General features: G+C 42.0%; 1 protein-coding gene across 1 annotated transcript in view; it reads right to left on the bottom strand.

The window, feature by feature from the left end:
- Positions 1–6,190, bottom strand: part of ADGRV1 (adhesion G protein-coupled receptor V1) — a 543,203-nt gene extending 537,013 nt beyond the window's left edge. The window contains exon 1 of the mRNA XM_070794032.1: positions 6,033–6,190. Within this exon, the coding sequence (XP_070650133.1) occupies positions 6,033–6,054 (22 nt within the window). The 5' untranslated portion in view covers positions 6,055–6,190. The remainder of the gene's footprint in view (positions 1–6,032) is intronic.
- Positions 6,191–16,172: the final 9,982 nt, after the last annotated feature.

The raw sequence follows: 16,172 nt of genomic DNA, 5'->3' as shown, positions 1-16,172 counted from the left end.
TGGCTATTTTATTCACCTCTCTATTGACCCAGCAATTCCACTCCTTACCAAGAGAACTGAAAGCATTTATTCACACAAAAACTTGTACACAAACTTGTCCATAATATAATAGTTAAAAATTAGAAACAATCTCAATGTCCATCAATTGATGAATGGATAAACAAAAAGTAGTATATTCACAGAATGGAATTATTCAGCCATAAAAAAGAACAAAGTACTTTACGTGTACAAACACACTACCACGTGATGAACCTTGTAAATATCAGGTAAGTGACAGAAGGCAGACACAAAAGGCCATGTACTGGATGACTCCATGTATATAACATGTATAAAAGAGGCACGTCTATAGGGACAGAAAGTAGACTGGTTGCCAAAGACTTGAGAGTGGGGAGAGAACAGGAAGTGATGGTGAATGGGAACAGGATTTCTTTTGAGGTGATGAAAATGTTCTGGAATGATAATGGTTAACAATGGCACAAATTTGTAAATATATTAAGTGACACTGAATTGTCTACTTTGAAAGGTGAATTTTTTTTTTTTGGGTAAGTGAATTATATCTCAATTAAAAAAAAAATTCATACCACCATACATTCAGTCATCTTTTTCTCTTCTGTCAACAAGTTGATCTAATGTGTATCTGGAACAAGACAGCCCGATCATTCTTACCTGTGCACCTTTGATCCACGACATTCCCCAGGCCTTTCTCTCTACCCCTCAGCACTCCCTCTCCTTTACCACTCTTCAAAGTGCAGATCAAGGGCCCCTGTTTCCAGGACACTTTCCATCCTGAGTTAACTAGTCTGCCAGAGGACAGGTAAGCCTTTGATTCATTCCTAGTAATCAACACTGGTGAATGCAGTTGAACAATATACAAACCACTCTATTTATAGCTGCAGATAGGGCTTTTTCTTTATATCACAGACTGGAAATATAAGATCATGCAGTCCTTTCCTATATGTTCTCAATTATAATGATCACTTACAAGGCTTGTATCTAATACATGCCTTCTTTCAGTTAAACATTCTTTGAAAAATGAGTAATGTATTAATTTACTTCCAAATAATTACATTAAGTATAACTTTGCAAAAACAGGATTGTATTAAAAGATGAGCTAAATTGAATTACTGTCCCATGACATGGATTAAAGGATAATATTATTCCAATTATCCTAACAAAAGGATTATCATAATATACAGTGGCTTTTTCAGAGGGATATCAGTATATGCATGAAATATACTAATAGCACCCTAATAATCAGAATTCATGACTAAAGAAGCTTACAAAATCTTATTTCCAACTAGCATACAAATACAAACCCTTGAATTGTTTATACAATATGCCTCAGCGCACTTATTTGTTGTAACACTTAAGAAAAAAAATATTTTCTCTTTAAACATACTCTTCTTTCTTGCAGAAAGGGGCAAAGTCAATATAAATAATTAAGAATTGCTTCTTCTTTGTTAATTTTGAGTCACCTTCCTCAATTAATTCCAACATATTAATATATACCCTTTGTTTACTGCACATACTGCACGCAGAAATAAACTATTAAGAGCACCACACAATGCCTTTTTGAAGTTGCATTTGATTTGAAGCTATTCAGCATCTTTCAACCTGTGCCCCACTTCAATAATGACTATTTAATAATTACAATCATCCCCTTATTAGCTTGGCATTTCATTTTCCATGCCCTATGGCACCCTACAGTTGAAGGCAAGGAAAACTCTCTGTTGATTAGTTATTTAAGACCAGCAACAATAACTATGCTGGAGAGAAGGCTACTTGGGAGAGGATTACATAAGAACTGGACTCAACAGCTTCAGACAGAGAGCAGCAAATTATAAACCCAAGTACTTCGTTGCATGTAAGCAAATTGGCTAGCTGAAATGCTAATTGCCTTTCAGCAAAACTAAAGACAGACAGGGGACCTTGTGCTTCAGAGAATGAAATGCATTTTTACTCCACTTCTGCACTATTGTCTTGCTGAAATCTATTCATAAAGGTAGCTCTTTCCCTAACCTTTAAATTGTGGGAATTTTATTTAGCCCCTACCACCACCACTAATGTGCTGATGTGCCAAGACTGGAACAGATGGTTGGACTTAAGCCATGTTAAGCCCCTAATAAAGTAAAGCATGAAAGAATGCTACTCCCAAATACATAGTACAAATCAAGAAAACATGCCCAGGGAAAAGGAATTTAAATGACACATAAATTTATGGAATGCAAATAATCAAATAATCTTTAAAACTAACATTTACAATGTAAAGACATTCAAATGCATAGAGAGAAAGCTGGCATTGTCTCTCTCAAATAGAACCCCCCGCCTTCCTTTATAACTAATAATTTTGCATTAGTTCAAAACTCATGGATGCACCACTATCCCAACAGTCAGTTTGACTCCTTTAGATGAAAGGCAGTCCATTCTGAGTTTTCAGAATCCTGAATAAATGAATGAGAAATTGCCCTTTCAGCATCCTGCCCCTACTCGGAGGGATAGGCAGACTTACGCCTGACTGCACCAGAAAGAGCCCTGTGACCACCTGCCCAACAGCTGTGGGAGGGACTTGGCGTGGAACATTTTAAAGTGTATAGTGTGTCACAGTGGAATCAGAAAACACAGCCTTTGTATTACCACAGCCTCCTGTGTCCCAGTTCCACCCTCCTCTCCTCTGCCACACCTCTTATCAGGACCACAGAGCTCTGTTGCTCTGGCTTCCTGTGTGGCCGGACATCCTGACATATCAGAGAATCCTCCATACATTCAAAGATGCCTTCTGTCCCCCAAGTCCTGCCCGCTGAAGGGAAAAAAAAGACGTGCATTATGTGGCAAAATCAACTTTCTGTACTACTTCATTCTGCATGAGAGGGCAAGAGTCCAGTTTATTAGCAGCATGCTTATCTTCATTTTTCAGCAAACATCTTTGTTTATAGAACAGTTGAGTGAGAGAATACTAAGACTAAATAGAGCTTTAAACCATCAACGGTTTAAATAAATAATTCAGCTCTCACCCTGATTAGGCAGGAGTTAATAGAAGGAAGACATCTCTCCGACTGGATAGTCACCAAAACCTTTGGACAGTGGAGTTCCTGGTGATTTTTTTTTTCCCTGTACCGTTTGAATTTTCTACATGAATTTGTATTAACAACTGGAAAAAAGTTATCTGCAAGTTAGAGAGATGTTTACACTCAACTGTGTGTAATACTTAGCTGTGTGATTTTTTCCCCCCCACGAAATCAGGGAAATGCTCATCCATCTCCATGGTAACATACTATTTACATTTGATAGTAAAATTAAATAATCATCACCCAAGCAGCTTAATATGCTTTCTGAGCATGTATCAATTGTCTAGTTGCTCTGTACACGAAGCCAAAGTGGTGATGGCACAGTGATTTCACTGTGCAAACCCTGGATCTAGTGCATCCAAACCAGATCCAAACTCTGGACCCTTGTCACAGGTAAACAGGTGACAAAGCCAGTTACTCAATATATCACTTTGCTAAATCCTACAGATACTAGAGAAATACAAAATATAGTCACTGTCCTCAAAGGTTCTGTGGCCTAATTGGGGCCACCTTGAAATTTTCAATAACAGTAGGTCAGTAATATTAAAAAGGGCATGAGGCAGCATTTGGTTGAGAGGCAATAAACTAAACACTTATCCGTTAACATGCTTCTCACTTATTTGTTTCTGGGAATGTACAGATCTACAGTCATAAATGGGAAAACAGAATATGTGACTTTAAGTGAGTCTCTTAACTTAGAAAGTTCCAGTTTTCCCAAATATAACATAAAAGGGATTAGTCTAGTTTGGCTGCAAGCCTCCTCCCAGTGCTTGAGGATTTCAATGCCATGTTCACAGTCTATGAATCTCTGAGCAATAAAGGATCACACACCTAATCTGAGTTAAAATGTGTTTTCTTTGTGGAGCTTTCCAGAGCATAGATCTTTCTGCTTCAGTTTCTTCATCTGCAAATCAAATAATACTTGCCAAGTAAACACAAAGTCCATATAGTGGACTTTCGAAAAATGCGGCATACTATTATCACTCATCATGGGAATATGTACAAAAGAGTTTAGTCACAGCTGATTCTTCTATGAACACTTTTTCTTTGCGTGTGCCAAGGCCAACAATACCTCTAACTAGAAAGATATCTGAACCTTTTGTAACTTTTGTGTATCCCTGCTAAGTCACTTCAGTCGTGTCCGACTCTGTGCGACCCCATAGACGGCAGCCCACCAGGCTCCGCTGTCCCTGGGATTCTCCAGGCAAGAACACTGGAGTGGGTTGCCATTTCCTTCTCCAAAGGAAGAAGTGTAACCCTAGCCTCCCTAATATCATTTCTATCCATGATTATCACAAAAGTATTTGTGTTCCAAATATACCTTATGTTCTCATTTTCTGACAATGAATATAATTAGCACTCAATATTTGATAAGTATATATACAACACAAACTATAACTGTTATTAAAATATAATAAAGGTGTAGCTAATTCATCATTTCTATATTTGATGATATTAAAACTCCATGTGTTTCGTAATTTACCTTCACCTCCATTACGGACTTACATTCTAGTCTACAGTTATTTACATTACCTAGTCTACAATTATTGGCATTATCGTTAAACTGGGTAATACTATTTAATTTACATATATAAAGGGCTTCTCAGAATTCATTAGATAGCAAGCATTCAATACTGGGCAACTGCTATCGTCACTCGTCATGGAAACAGGAACATGGACCAATTTGGGTCATACTTATTTCTAGTGTATACATTTTGGTTACTCCTTTTTTAAAAGTTATAATCTTGAGATATTTCATTTCTAGCTAAATTAAGTCTTTTCAAGCACCTAGTCCAATCCCTTTACTTTATAAATGAAGAAACTAAGGCACAGAAGGGTAAACGAATGTCCAAAGTCACTGTATTAATGGCAGTGCCAGGACGTTGTATCTAAACACAAATATTTAAAATGTTTTACTGCAACACAGTTCAAGGTGTATTTGGCATTTCCCTACAGACTAGGAAATAACCCCCAAAAAAACAGATTGCTGGAGTTCATTTGTATCCTTACTAGACACAGAACATCTTTTTTTCCTTTTATATTTTTTACGGTTCTATCTGGCTCTTTTGATAAATGACACATTGAGGAGGAAAAAGAACTTTAGTAATATAAGGTAATAACTTCAGCAAGTATTTACATTTAATGTTGAATGTATTAAAGCACATTTTTTGAGCTTTATTGTCAATAATTATGCATCCTTAAGATCTGATATCAGTAATCTCTAAAACAGTGTACAGCTAACATATAAACACATTACACACATTTTTAAAGGCTGTGGATTCTGTGAAACGTGAAAAGATGGTTTAAAAGAAGAGTTACGCAGAATAAGTAAACACGGCACCTTCACACCAGCTTTTCCGCTTAATAAAAACTGCCATAATTTCTTAAGTTTTGGTTTCAAGGAAAAAAAATCAATTTTGAAATAATTTAAAACATTAAAAATGGGTAAGTTTTTAATACACATTATTCTACAGTTCCAGGCGAATTCCTACTTTCCTGAAATCAATTCCCTGAAAGTTCTTCGACTGTAGCGGTTTTGGAACCTAAAGACTCTTTCAATTTATCTCAACCTTCCCGTTATTATTATCTAATGCGCGCCTTAGACAGATCTAGAGATCACTTGTTTTTCAAGCAGACTGTTTAAAACTCAAGCCAGAATTCAAGTTTCAAACAGGCAGAAAGAGAAGAAAACTTTTATTTCCCTCCGCTCGCTCGCTTCCCACCTTCCGTGAGATGAGGCGGCTTCGGCAGGGGCGGGTGGGGGAACGCCACGCCAGCTGCCCCGCCGGGACTGCAGGCGGTGTGGCCGCGGGCGGCACGCCTGGATGAGCCGCAGCGCATGGCTCGCTCGCCGCCCACACCACCAGCAACAGGTGCGGGCGACCCACCGCGCACGGCCGGGATGCTGCGGCGCTCCCGCGGGCCACCCCGAGGCTCGCAGGACCACCCCGCAGAGCCACCGCCTACCTGGCCCCGGGGACACCGACATCCGCGCGCGCCCTGAGGTCCCCGCCGAGCCTCCCTTCGCCCGATCCTCGCTCCGCCTCCCGCTCGCGTCCGCACACTTCGCCCGGTGCTGCCAAGTCTCTCTCCCGCGGTCGCATCAGGAAGGTGGCTCCATCCTCCCCCGCTCACCCTCCCCTCGGCCTCCTCCAGCTGCTCCAATCGGACACGCGGCTCCCCGGGCTGCGCTCACCTGACCAGCGGAGCGGGGGTGGCCGCCCAAGACGAAGCGCCCTCGTCTGCGCAGCGGGCCGCCAGGTCCGGCCCTCCGGCGACCGGAACACCCTGCCGTGGCCGTCCCTAATGGACTCTTCCAGCAGCTAGGCGCCCTAGCTGACCTGCCGGCGCGCAGCAACGCGCACATCCTGCAGCTGCAGCGCATCTCAGACCTCGGGAGCGAACCGTGTTTTATGGTAGTCCGCTTGGACTCAGCTTGCTAGTTTGTCCCCTTGGGCACAAGAATCACGCACACCTAGGCAGCGGGGCACTGTGCCCTGCGTACAAAACTGTGCGCAATTGCTGGTTTTCTTTCCGCAGAGAAAACTCATGTACTGAGTCTTATTTCGTTCCTAAAAGGGCATGGCTTTTAACGTTGAAGCGCTCCATGAGATGTTAACCTCTTAAGAATTTGCGTGTGAATTGGAGAAATGTTAGAAATGAGGAATCTACTCCCACATAACACTTCTAAGCACAAACTGAGGTCAACATCTGAGTAAGGTATCTGCCTCCTTGTTTATAAAATAGGATTATTAATTCTTACCTAAGAAGGCTGTGGGAAGGATTAAATGAATGAGTTTGTGTGAGGTGCAACTCTTTACACCTGGCACTTGGTAAACCCTCAACAAATGTTGGCAATTATTCGTTCAGCCTGCAAGGTCAAACCATCTCATCAGCAACGTGCAACTCACCATCTGCATCAGAGATTTATAAAGCACATGAAGGATTATTAGAATTATAGAAATTTGAAACCAAGAGGGAGATTGAAATTAGCAATCACCTGTCTAATACCACCTCACCGCAGATTTTAGGGTCAAAAAAAATTAAAATACTAGCTGATTGAGTGGCTTAGTTAAAGGCATAATTAGGACTAGATCCCTGGTGGCTCAGAGGTTAAAGCATCTGCCCGCAATGCGGGAGATCTGGGTTTGATCCCTGGGTCAGGGAAGATCCCCTGGAGAAGGAAATGGCAACCCACTCCAGTATTCTTGCCTGTAGAATCCCATGGACAGAGGAGCCTGATAGGCTACAGTCCATGGGGTCGTAAAGAGTCGGGCACGACTGAGCGACTTCACTTTTCTAGGGTTCCTATTTCCAAATATGCGGCATGTAGGTACCCTTCCTAGCAAATAAGATGACTGCAGTTGTGTGGTAGTTTGAACATTCTTTGGCATTGCCTTTCTTTGGGATTGGAATGAAAACTGGCCTTTCCCAGTCCTGTGGCCACTGCTGAGTTTTCCAAATTTGCTGGCATATTGAGTGCAGCACCTTAACAGCATCATCTTTTAGGATTTGAAATAGCTCAACTGGAATTCCATCACCTCCACTAGCTTTGTTTGTAGTGATGCTTCCTAAGGCCCATTTGACTTTGCATTCCAGAATGTCTGGCTCTAGGTGAGGGATCAAAGCATTCTTATTATCTGGGTCATGAAGATCTTTTTTGTATAGTTATTATGTGTATTCTTGCCTCCTCTTCTCAATATCCTCTGCTTCTGTTAGGTCCATATCATTTCTGTCCTTTATTGTGCCCATCTTTGCATGAAATGTTCCCTTGGTATCTCTGATTTTCTTGAAGATATCCCTAGTCTTTCCCATTCTATTGTTTTCCTCTGTTTCTTTGCATTGATGACTGAGGAAGGCTTTCTTCTCTCTCTGTCCTTCTCTTTGGAACTCTGCATTCAAATGGGTATGTCTTTCCTTGTCTCCTTTGCCTTTAGCTTCTCTTCTTTTTACAGCTATTTGTAAGGCCTCCTCAGAAAACCATTTTGCCTTTTTACATTTCTTTTTCTTGGGGATGGTCTTGATCACTGCCTCCTGTACAATGTCATGAACCTCTGTCTGTAGTTCTTCAGGCACTGGGTCTATCAGATCTAATCCCTTGAACCTATTTGCCACTTCCACTGTATAATCATAGGGGATTTGATTTAGGTCATACCTGAATGGTCTAGTGGTTTTTCCTACTTTCTTCAATTTAAGTCTGAATTTGGCAATAAGGAGTTCATGGTCTGAGCCACAGTCAGCTCCCGGTCTTGTTTTTGCTGACTGTATAGAGTTTCTCCATCTTTGGCTACAAAGAATACAATCAGTCTGATTTCAGTATTGACCGTCTGGTGATGTCCATGTGTAGAGTCTTCTCTTGTGTTGTTGGAAGAGGATGTTTGCTATGACCAGTGGGTTCTCTTGGTAAAACTCTTGTTACCTTTGCCCTGCCTCATTTTGTACTCCAAGGCCAAATTTACCTATTATTCCAGGTATTAGGAGCTAGCAAAGAAATACTCAAAATTCTCCAAGCCAGACTTCAACAGTACATGAACTGTGAACTTCCAGATGTTCAAGCTGGATTCAAGAAAGGCAGATAAACCAGAGATTAAATTGCCAACATTCGTTGGATCATCAAAAAAGCAAGAGAATTCCAGAAAAACATCTACTTCTGCCTCATTGACTACGCTAAAGCCTTTGACTGCATGGATCACACAAACTGTGGAAAAATCTTCAAGAGATGGGAATACCAGACCACCTGCCTTCCTTCTGAGAAATCTGTATGTAGGTCAAGAAGCAAGTTAGAACCAGACATGTAACAATAGACTGGTTCCAAATTGGGAAAGGAGTACATCAAGGCTGTATATTGTCACCCTGCTTATTTAACTTACATGCAGAGTACATCATGTGAAATGCTGGGCTGGATGAAGCACAAGCTGGAATCAAGATTTCCGGGAGAAATATCAATAACCTCAGAAATGCAGATGACACCATACTTATGGCAGAACACGAAGAAGAACTGAAGAACCTCTTGATGAAAGTGAAAGTGGAGAGTGAAAAAGTTGGATTAAATCTCAACATTCAAAAACTAAGATCATGGCATCCAATCCCATCACTTCATTGCAAATAGATGGGGAAACAATGGAAACAGTGAGACTTTTTGGAGGGGGCTCCAAAATCTCTGCAGATGGTGACTGCAGCCATGAAATTAAAAGACGCTTGCTCCTTGAAAGAAAAGCTATGACCAATCCAAACAGTGTGTTAAAAAGCAGAGACATTACTTTGCCCACAAAGGTCTGTCAAGTCAAAGCTATGGTTTTTCCAGTAGTCATGTATGGATGTGAGAGTTGAACTATAAAGAAAGCTGAGCACCAAAGAACTGATGCTTTTGAACTGTGGTGTTGGAAAAGACTCTTGAGAGTCCCTTGGACTGCAAGGAGATCCTAAAGGAAATCAGTCCTGGGTATTCATTGGAAGGACTGATACTGAAGCTGAAACTCCAATACTTTGGCCACCTGATGCAAGAGCTGATTCTTTGAAAAAGACCCTGAAAAAGATTGAAGGCAGGAGGAGAAGGGGACGACAGGGGATGAGATGGTTGGATGGCATTACCAACTCGATGGACAGGAGTTTGAGCAAGCTCTGGGAGTTAGTGATGGACAGGGAAGCCACGAGTCAGACACGACTGTGCGACTGAACTGATCTGAACTGAGGTACCCTTCCTAAGGAAGGGAAAAGGAATAGGAATAACTAGAATACTTCTTTGAGCTCCAAACTGCTATCCTGGAGTACTAATTTAGCATTATTATGAACTGTTGTGAAGTTTATCATCTCAAAGCTGCAACAGTCAACAAATGGCATCAAAGCCAAAAGTTATTCAGGCAAGTGTTCTGCTAGAGAGACCATGTGGGAATGCAAATGAGGCACTTCAGAAGTGAAGAACAGGTGGTAAAAAGAGCGACCTAAGTGATCAAGGGGATTGAAGAGTTTCCCCGTGAGGCTCAACTACAAAGGTGGAGCTGGGTCTAGAAGCTGTAAATTCATGAGGCATTATTAACAGAGTAAACACAGACTTGCTTACTATATCCTGCAATAGAAAACAAACTTGAAGACAAATCAGAGTGAAAATAATGTATCACTTGTACTGATAATGTGAAACAGAAAACAATATTAGAAAAATATTTTCTTACATTAACTATTGTAAACATGCGTCTACTCTATTAATACACCCCATGGATTTACGGCTCCTAAATTATTTCAGACCTCTTGTAGCTTCTTGATTATTTAAAATATCTTACTGAAATATATATTCAACCCACAGTTTCATTGTGTTGTTAGGATGGTTAAAGGCTTTGCGTGCGTGCTAAGTCTCTTCAGTCCGACTGTGCAACCTTATGGACTGTAGCCAGCCAGGCTCCTCTGTCCATGGGGATTCTCAAGGCAAGAATACTGGAGTGGGTTGCTGTACCCTCCCCCAGGGGATCTTTCCTACTCAGAGATTGAACCCATGTCTCTTATATTTCCTGCATTGGCAGGTAGGTTCTTTACCGCTAGCACCACCCGGGAAGCCTGCTTAAAGGCTTTATTTGCAACTAGATATTACTTGACCAAGACCGAACAAAAGCAGTGTTTATCAGTGAACTATTCTGTATTAATCATTGTTTCACCAGGTTCCATTCCGCACAACTGGACTTAGCATGCATTTTCACTCTGTGGGTGACATTGCCCTAGGCCTTGGGATGGGTCAAAATGAAAACTTACACCCACTCTCCTCAAAGCTTCCCCAGGGAGCTAAGTAATTAATTAACAATTATTACTAAGTGTTTAGGAAGCAGAAAATGCAGGAAGGCACTGTGGGAAAAACAGTGATCTCTAAATCACAACCCTGAGTTTGTGAGATTGTGAGTCACAATCACTCAGGTTGCATTCTCGCTAGGGTGAGAGTTTAATGAACCACAAAGCAGAATATGCCAAGCAGAAAAATGAGCATCTCAGAGAGTACTGGAAATGCTTCAACAGCAAGAGAATATATGGAAAACTGAAAGCTTCTCCCAAGAGCTGAAAAATAAACCACAGCAAACCGTACGGCTGATATTTTTAGTAGAGTCCCATGCATGTGCAGGCGTGCTAAGTTGCTACAGTCATGTCCAACTCTGTGTGACCCTTTGGGCTGTAACCCACCAGGCTCCTCTGTCCATGGGATTCTCCAGGCAAGAATACTGGAGTGGATTGCCATGCCCTCCTCCAGAGGATCTTAATGACCCAGGGATCGAACCTCCATCTCCTGCTTCTCCTGCATTGGCAGGCAGGTTCTTTACCACTAGTACCATCTGGAAAGCCTCCGCAAAGTCACATGCTGCTGCTGCATGTGGAGTGGGTTGCCATTGCCTTCTCCGGCAAAGTCACATAGATGTTATCAAATGCTGAAAGTTCTCAGTGAACATCTGTCCCATTGCACTTAAATCCAAACTCCTCTCCTGGACTGAAAGAGCCACACCTGGTTCTGTCCAGCCTCACTTGGTCCCATTCTCCCTCTGTCACTATATTCCTATCACACTGACCTTCGTATGGCTGGCTCCTTCTATCATATCCTCCATTTCAGGGGTAGCTCAGCGGTCAACTGTCCTTTCTTTGGAGGTGTCTGCCCTGATTATTTCTGTGTGCACTATTACCTACTAGTTTGGTTTATTTTCTTCCTATTATTTATCCCTAATAAAGATCTTATTTGCTTATTTAGGTATTTTTGTCTACCTGTAAAAATGAAAGCTCCAAGAGGGGTAGGTTCCATGTCGCTCTCAGTCACTGCTCTATACCAAGCAGCTGGGATAGGCTTTGGAATATAGTAGAAAGTTAGTATGTATGGAAGGGAGGGTGGGAAGGAGGAAAGGCCTATATAATAAGATTGTGTGAAGAACCTGGTGGCAGTCCCATCAAAAAGATTCCCAGAGCCTATTTCCTTGTACTTCATGATCCAGCCTTAGAAAACATGCCTTGATCCCATATTAAAATACAAATATGCTGGAATCAGAGATATTTTTCTACTTCCATCCTTTACAGCTTAGAGAGTGGGTCTTCAAGTCAAGCTTTGACAAGGAAAACAGAAAGGAAGAGGATTACTGAACATCTGGAGGTGGGAGGTGGAGGGGCCACTGAAAGAGAAGGGCGTTGAAAGGGAAGTTGAAAGATCTGAAGGCAAGTTGGCCTCACTCCCAATTCCACCCAAATGCAGCGCTGTTGGAATGTTAAGTCTGCCGCACTATTGGAATCTTCATGAAATCGAGTAAATCATTAAATGTCACACATTAAAGCATAAGTCATTTTCTTAAGCCTGTAAGAAAAGTATTGATGTCTTACAATTTTTCTTCCTTCTCCAGTGTAGTCCTGCATACTAATAAACCTTGTAAATCTTCTCCAAAGATCTTTTTCGTTCCTTGACAAAGGTGTTTCTCATACTTGACATTCTGAGTTTGAATATCTAAGCTTAGGTATGCATAAGGGAATTTCATGAAAGGAACAAAACCAAGCTTAGGCAGTATCTACTTATCCTTCCTTCCAAAAAAAAAAAAAAACAGAAATAGGAGTACCCAAATCGGCCTGCCAGAGATTTCTTTCCTCTGGGCACAAACAGGAAAAAATTGAGACTTGTCAGAAGCTTGCTCCACACCCGGACCCTTCTGCCTCTAGGTTCACACCCACCTCAGTAACGAGCCAATCAACTTTCCTTCCTCAGGCCCCAATATGTCATAAAGTTGTCAATAAATTGGAGTGTTTGTTTATCATCTTAGCATTTCATAATGGAAAAACAGACAGTTTAAACCCAAGCTCGCAAAGGGCCTGGCATGATGTAGTAGCTCATTAAGCATTTGTTGGTGAGTGATGTAACTGGACAAATGCGTGAGAAGGAGGCCCCACTGTCGAATCCAGAATTTCATTTTGTGAGCCAAAGGAAACCATTCTCTGCCAAAGTTGGCTCAGAGAATTCATTTAATTACTGAGAATTCTTTAAGCTTGAGATTCTGCACCCAGGTCAGAAAAAGACAAATACTCTTGGGCTTTGGGGCCATAAATAGCCTCAGAACATCTGAGCAAGTCCCTGAACTTTATCAGTCAGAACTATGCCTTGGTGTTATTGGTCCCTCGAACACTGCTCAAAACTGGTTTTGACTGAACTAATCTCTTCTTTGCGTGCATTCTCAGTCATTCAGTCGTATCTGACTCTTTACGACCACATGGACTGTAGCCCACTGGGTTCCTCTGTCCATGGGATTTCCCAGGCAAGGATACTGGAGTGGGTTGTCATTTTCTACTCCAGAGGATCTTCCCAACCCAGGGATTGAACCTGCATCTCTTGCATCTCCTGCATCGGTAGGTGGATTCTTTACCACTATGCCGCTTGGGAAGCCCCAGTCTCTTGTTTCAGTTCAGTTCAGTTCAGTCTCTTGTTTACTGATAATTAAAAACCATCCGTCACTGAGCTGCCAGACTTGGCTTTTCTTCTTCTGCAGATAGCACTATAATCCTGTTAGCTAAAATTCATCTTCTAAATCAGTACCTGATTAACCAGAAGCATCGCTGGACCCTCAGGATAAAAACATGGACAAAATGCCATCTCTGCCCTCCTCTAGTCCACACTGAACTGAAGAAAGAAGACACAAATCATGATAATCAAAAGTACAGTGTGACCATCAGAGAGATACAAAGATAGTTCAGAGAAGGGAGAGACGAGGTTACTGGCCTGCATCAAGATGACTTTCTTCTTGGCTCTGACAGACCTGTCACATCCACCTCCCCATGGTTCCCTGGGCTTGGCATTGTTGGATGAAACAGCCGGCTGCTCCCACTGACCTCTGGACCTGACTTACCCATGCTGTGACTGAGTCATGTTCAACTGGAAGCATATATAAAATCAGTTTTAAACTTCTTGGCCAGGAGTCAGAAAACCTTTTCTATAAAGGGCCAGACAGCAAATATTTTAGACTTGCAGTCTCTGTCCAAACTATTCAACTCTGCCATTGTAGTGTGAAAGCAATCAAAGACGATATGTAAACAGAAGTACATGGCTGTGTTCCAATAAAACTTATTTACAGAAGCAGGCAGAAATAACCAAAGGGCTGTTTGTGGCTCCCTGCTCTATGCAGAAACAAAAGTTACTTTTGTCATCAGGTTTTCTTTTACACTGGTATCCTAAATTGATTAATTCACTCAACAAACATTATTGTTGTTGTCATTCAGTTGCTAAGTCATTCCTGACTCTGCAACACCATGGACTGCAGCACGCCAGGCTTCCCTGTCCTTCACTGTCTATCTAAGTTGGCTCAGACTCATGTCCATTGTGTCAATGATGCCATCCAACCATCTCATCCTCTACTGCCCCCTTCTCCTCGTGCCCTCATCTTTCCCAGCATCAGGGTCTTTACCAGTGAGTCAACTTTTCCCATCAGGTGGCCCAAGTACTGGAGTTTTAGCTTCAGCAACAATCCTTCTAATGAATATTCAGGGTCGATTTCCTTTAGGATTGACTGGTTTGATCTCCTTGCTGTCCAAGGGACTTTCAAGAGTCTTCTCCAACACCACAGACATTTACTGAGTGCCAATTATATATGATGTTTCAGAAATGTAAAAATGAATAAGGATATGGTCTCAGTCTTTATGAAGATTTCAGTACCAGAATTTGCTGTCCTATTCTGCAAAGTCCCTCTATATATTCCATTTTATGTATATTCTAGTCCTGATTCTTTGCAAGAAATCTGTGCTGTCCCCTGTCCTAGGTCCTCATTTTTTAATAAACTGTTTCTTTTTTCTCTGCCTAGTTTCTAATTAATGTTTTCATCTGACCCTCACGACAATTATACGTACAGATTCTGACTAGCCTCTTGCTTAGTCTGATCTAAACTTATGCCCGTTAACAAACCTGCCCTGAGTTCAACATTCTCACTCTTTAAAAAAGAGAAGAAACTTTTTAAAAAGCAGCTAACAACTTATCAACGTATGCATGAACTGCATCTTCTTGTCTGCCTACTGTGTACCTTGTACAGTATTAAAATTCACTGTACTGAATGGGCCATTTTCTATTCCTGCAGAACTGGTGATTTGGTTCAAACCAGGACCAAAGAGACAAGAAACTGACTTGTAAAGATAGCTGCCAACCACTGAGACCAGATCATGCCTCCAGGGCTTTTTCAGAGGTGGAAAGACAAATAGGGGACAATCACCTACCTCCAGCTTCACCTCAGGGGGAAGAAGAATCAGCTCCAACTAGTTAACCTGTGGTGGCCGTTCTGGCTTTTATCTCTCCTTCAGAATTTTGGTAAATATCAGAGATTGGAGATCACAGTAGAGCAGGAGGACTGGTAATTCATTCCACTATTGTCCACTCAGGTCAGTAGATGTGTTGATCTGCCCTGACACTACTGCTGAGAGAAAAGAGAACTGGAAAAGAAAGATGGCAGGACAGAAAGAAAGCGGGCAAGGGAGCAGCCTCGCTGTCACCTTTGTACAAAAATGTGTAGATCTCTCATTGATTGTGATACCATGGAGGGTGCACCTTGGTAAAATCTTGTCAATACCTGACCCAAGAGAATAGGCCATGAGGAAGGAAGATTCCAGGAACAAGACGCTGTGTACTTCCGGGAAGTAGCTGAAGGAGGCCATTAAGGAAGAACCCACTTCACGGAAACGTGTAATGGGAAGGCCTCGCAGAACCCACCAGAATGTACCCTTGTGCCTCTGAGAACATCAGCGGGCCAGTCACACAGAGGACAGTGAGTCTGTACCATCCAGGGAAGCAGCCACAGCCCTTCCAGAGGGCACTATGCCGATAAGCGGGTAGACGAAAGGACGTTTGTCCTTCCCGTCTCCCTCTCAGCTTTCAGCATCTAAAGAGTTAGACCTTGAAAAGAAAGAGTTAGAAAAGACAGGTATTCTAGAACCAGGATCACCAGACACACACGCACACACACACACACACACACACACACACACACACACACGCCCCACTACAAACTTTAACAACTAATCATGTGTCCTGCCCCTGGAGCCACTGGTCTAGAACCAGAATCATCAGACACACACACACACACACACACACACACACACCCCGCCACTACATACTTCAACAACTGATCATGT

Source organism: Bos indicus, chromosome 7 (genome assembly GCF_029378745.1).
Source record: "Bos indicus isolate NIAB-ARS_2022 breed Sahiwal x Tharparkar chromosome 7, NIAB-ARS_B.indTharparkar_mat_pri_1.0, whole genome shotgun sequence".
Classification (NCBI taxonomy): Eukaryota; Metazoa; Chordata; class Mammalia; order Artiodactyla; family Bovidae; genus Bos; species Bos indicus.
Note: the sequence above shows the minus strand (reverse complement) of the source record. Positions and strands in the feature narration are given on the sequence as shown.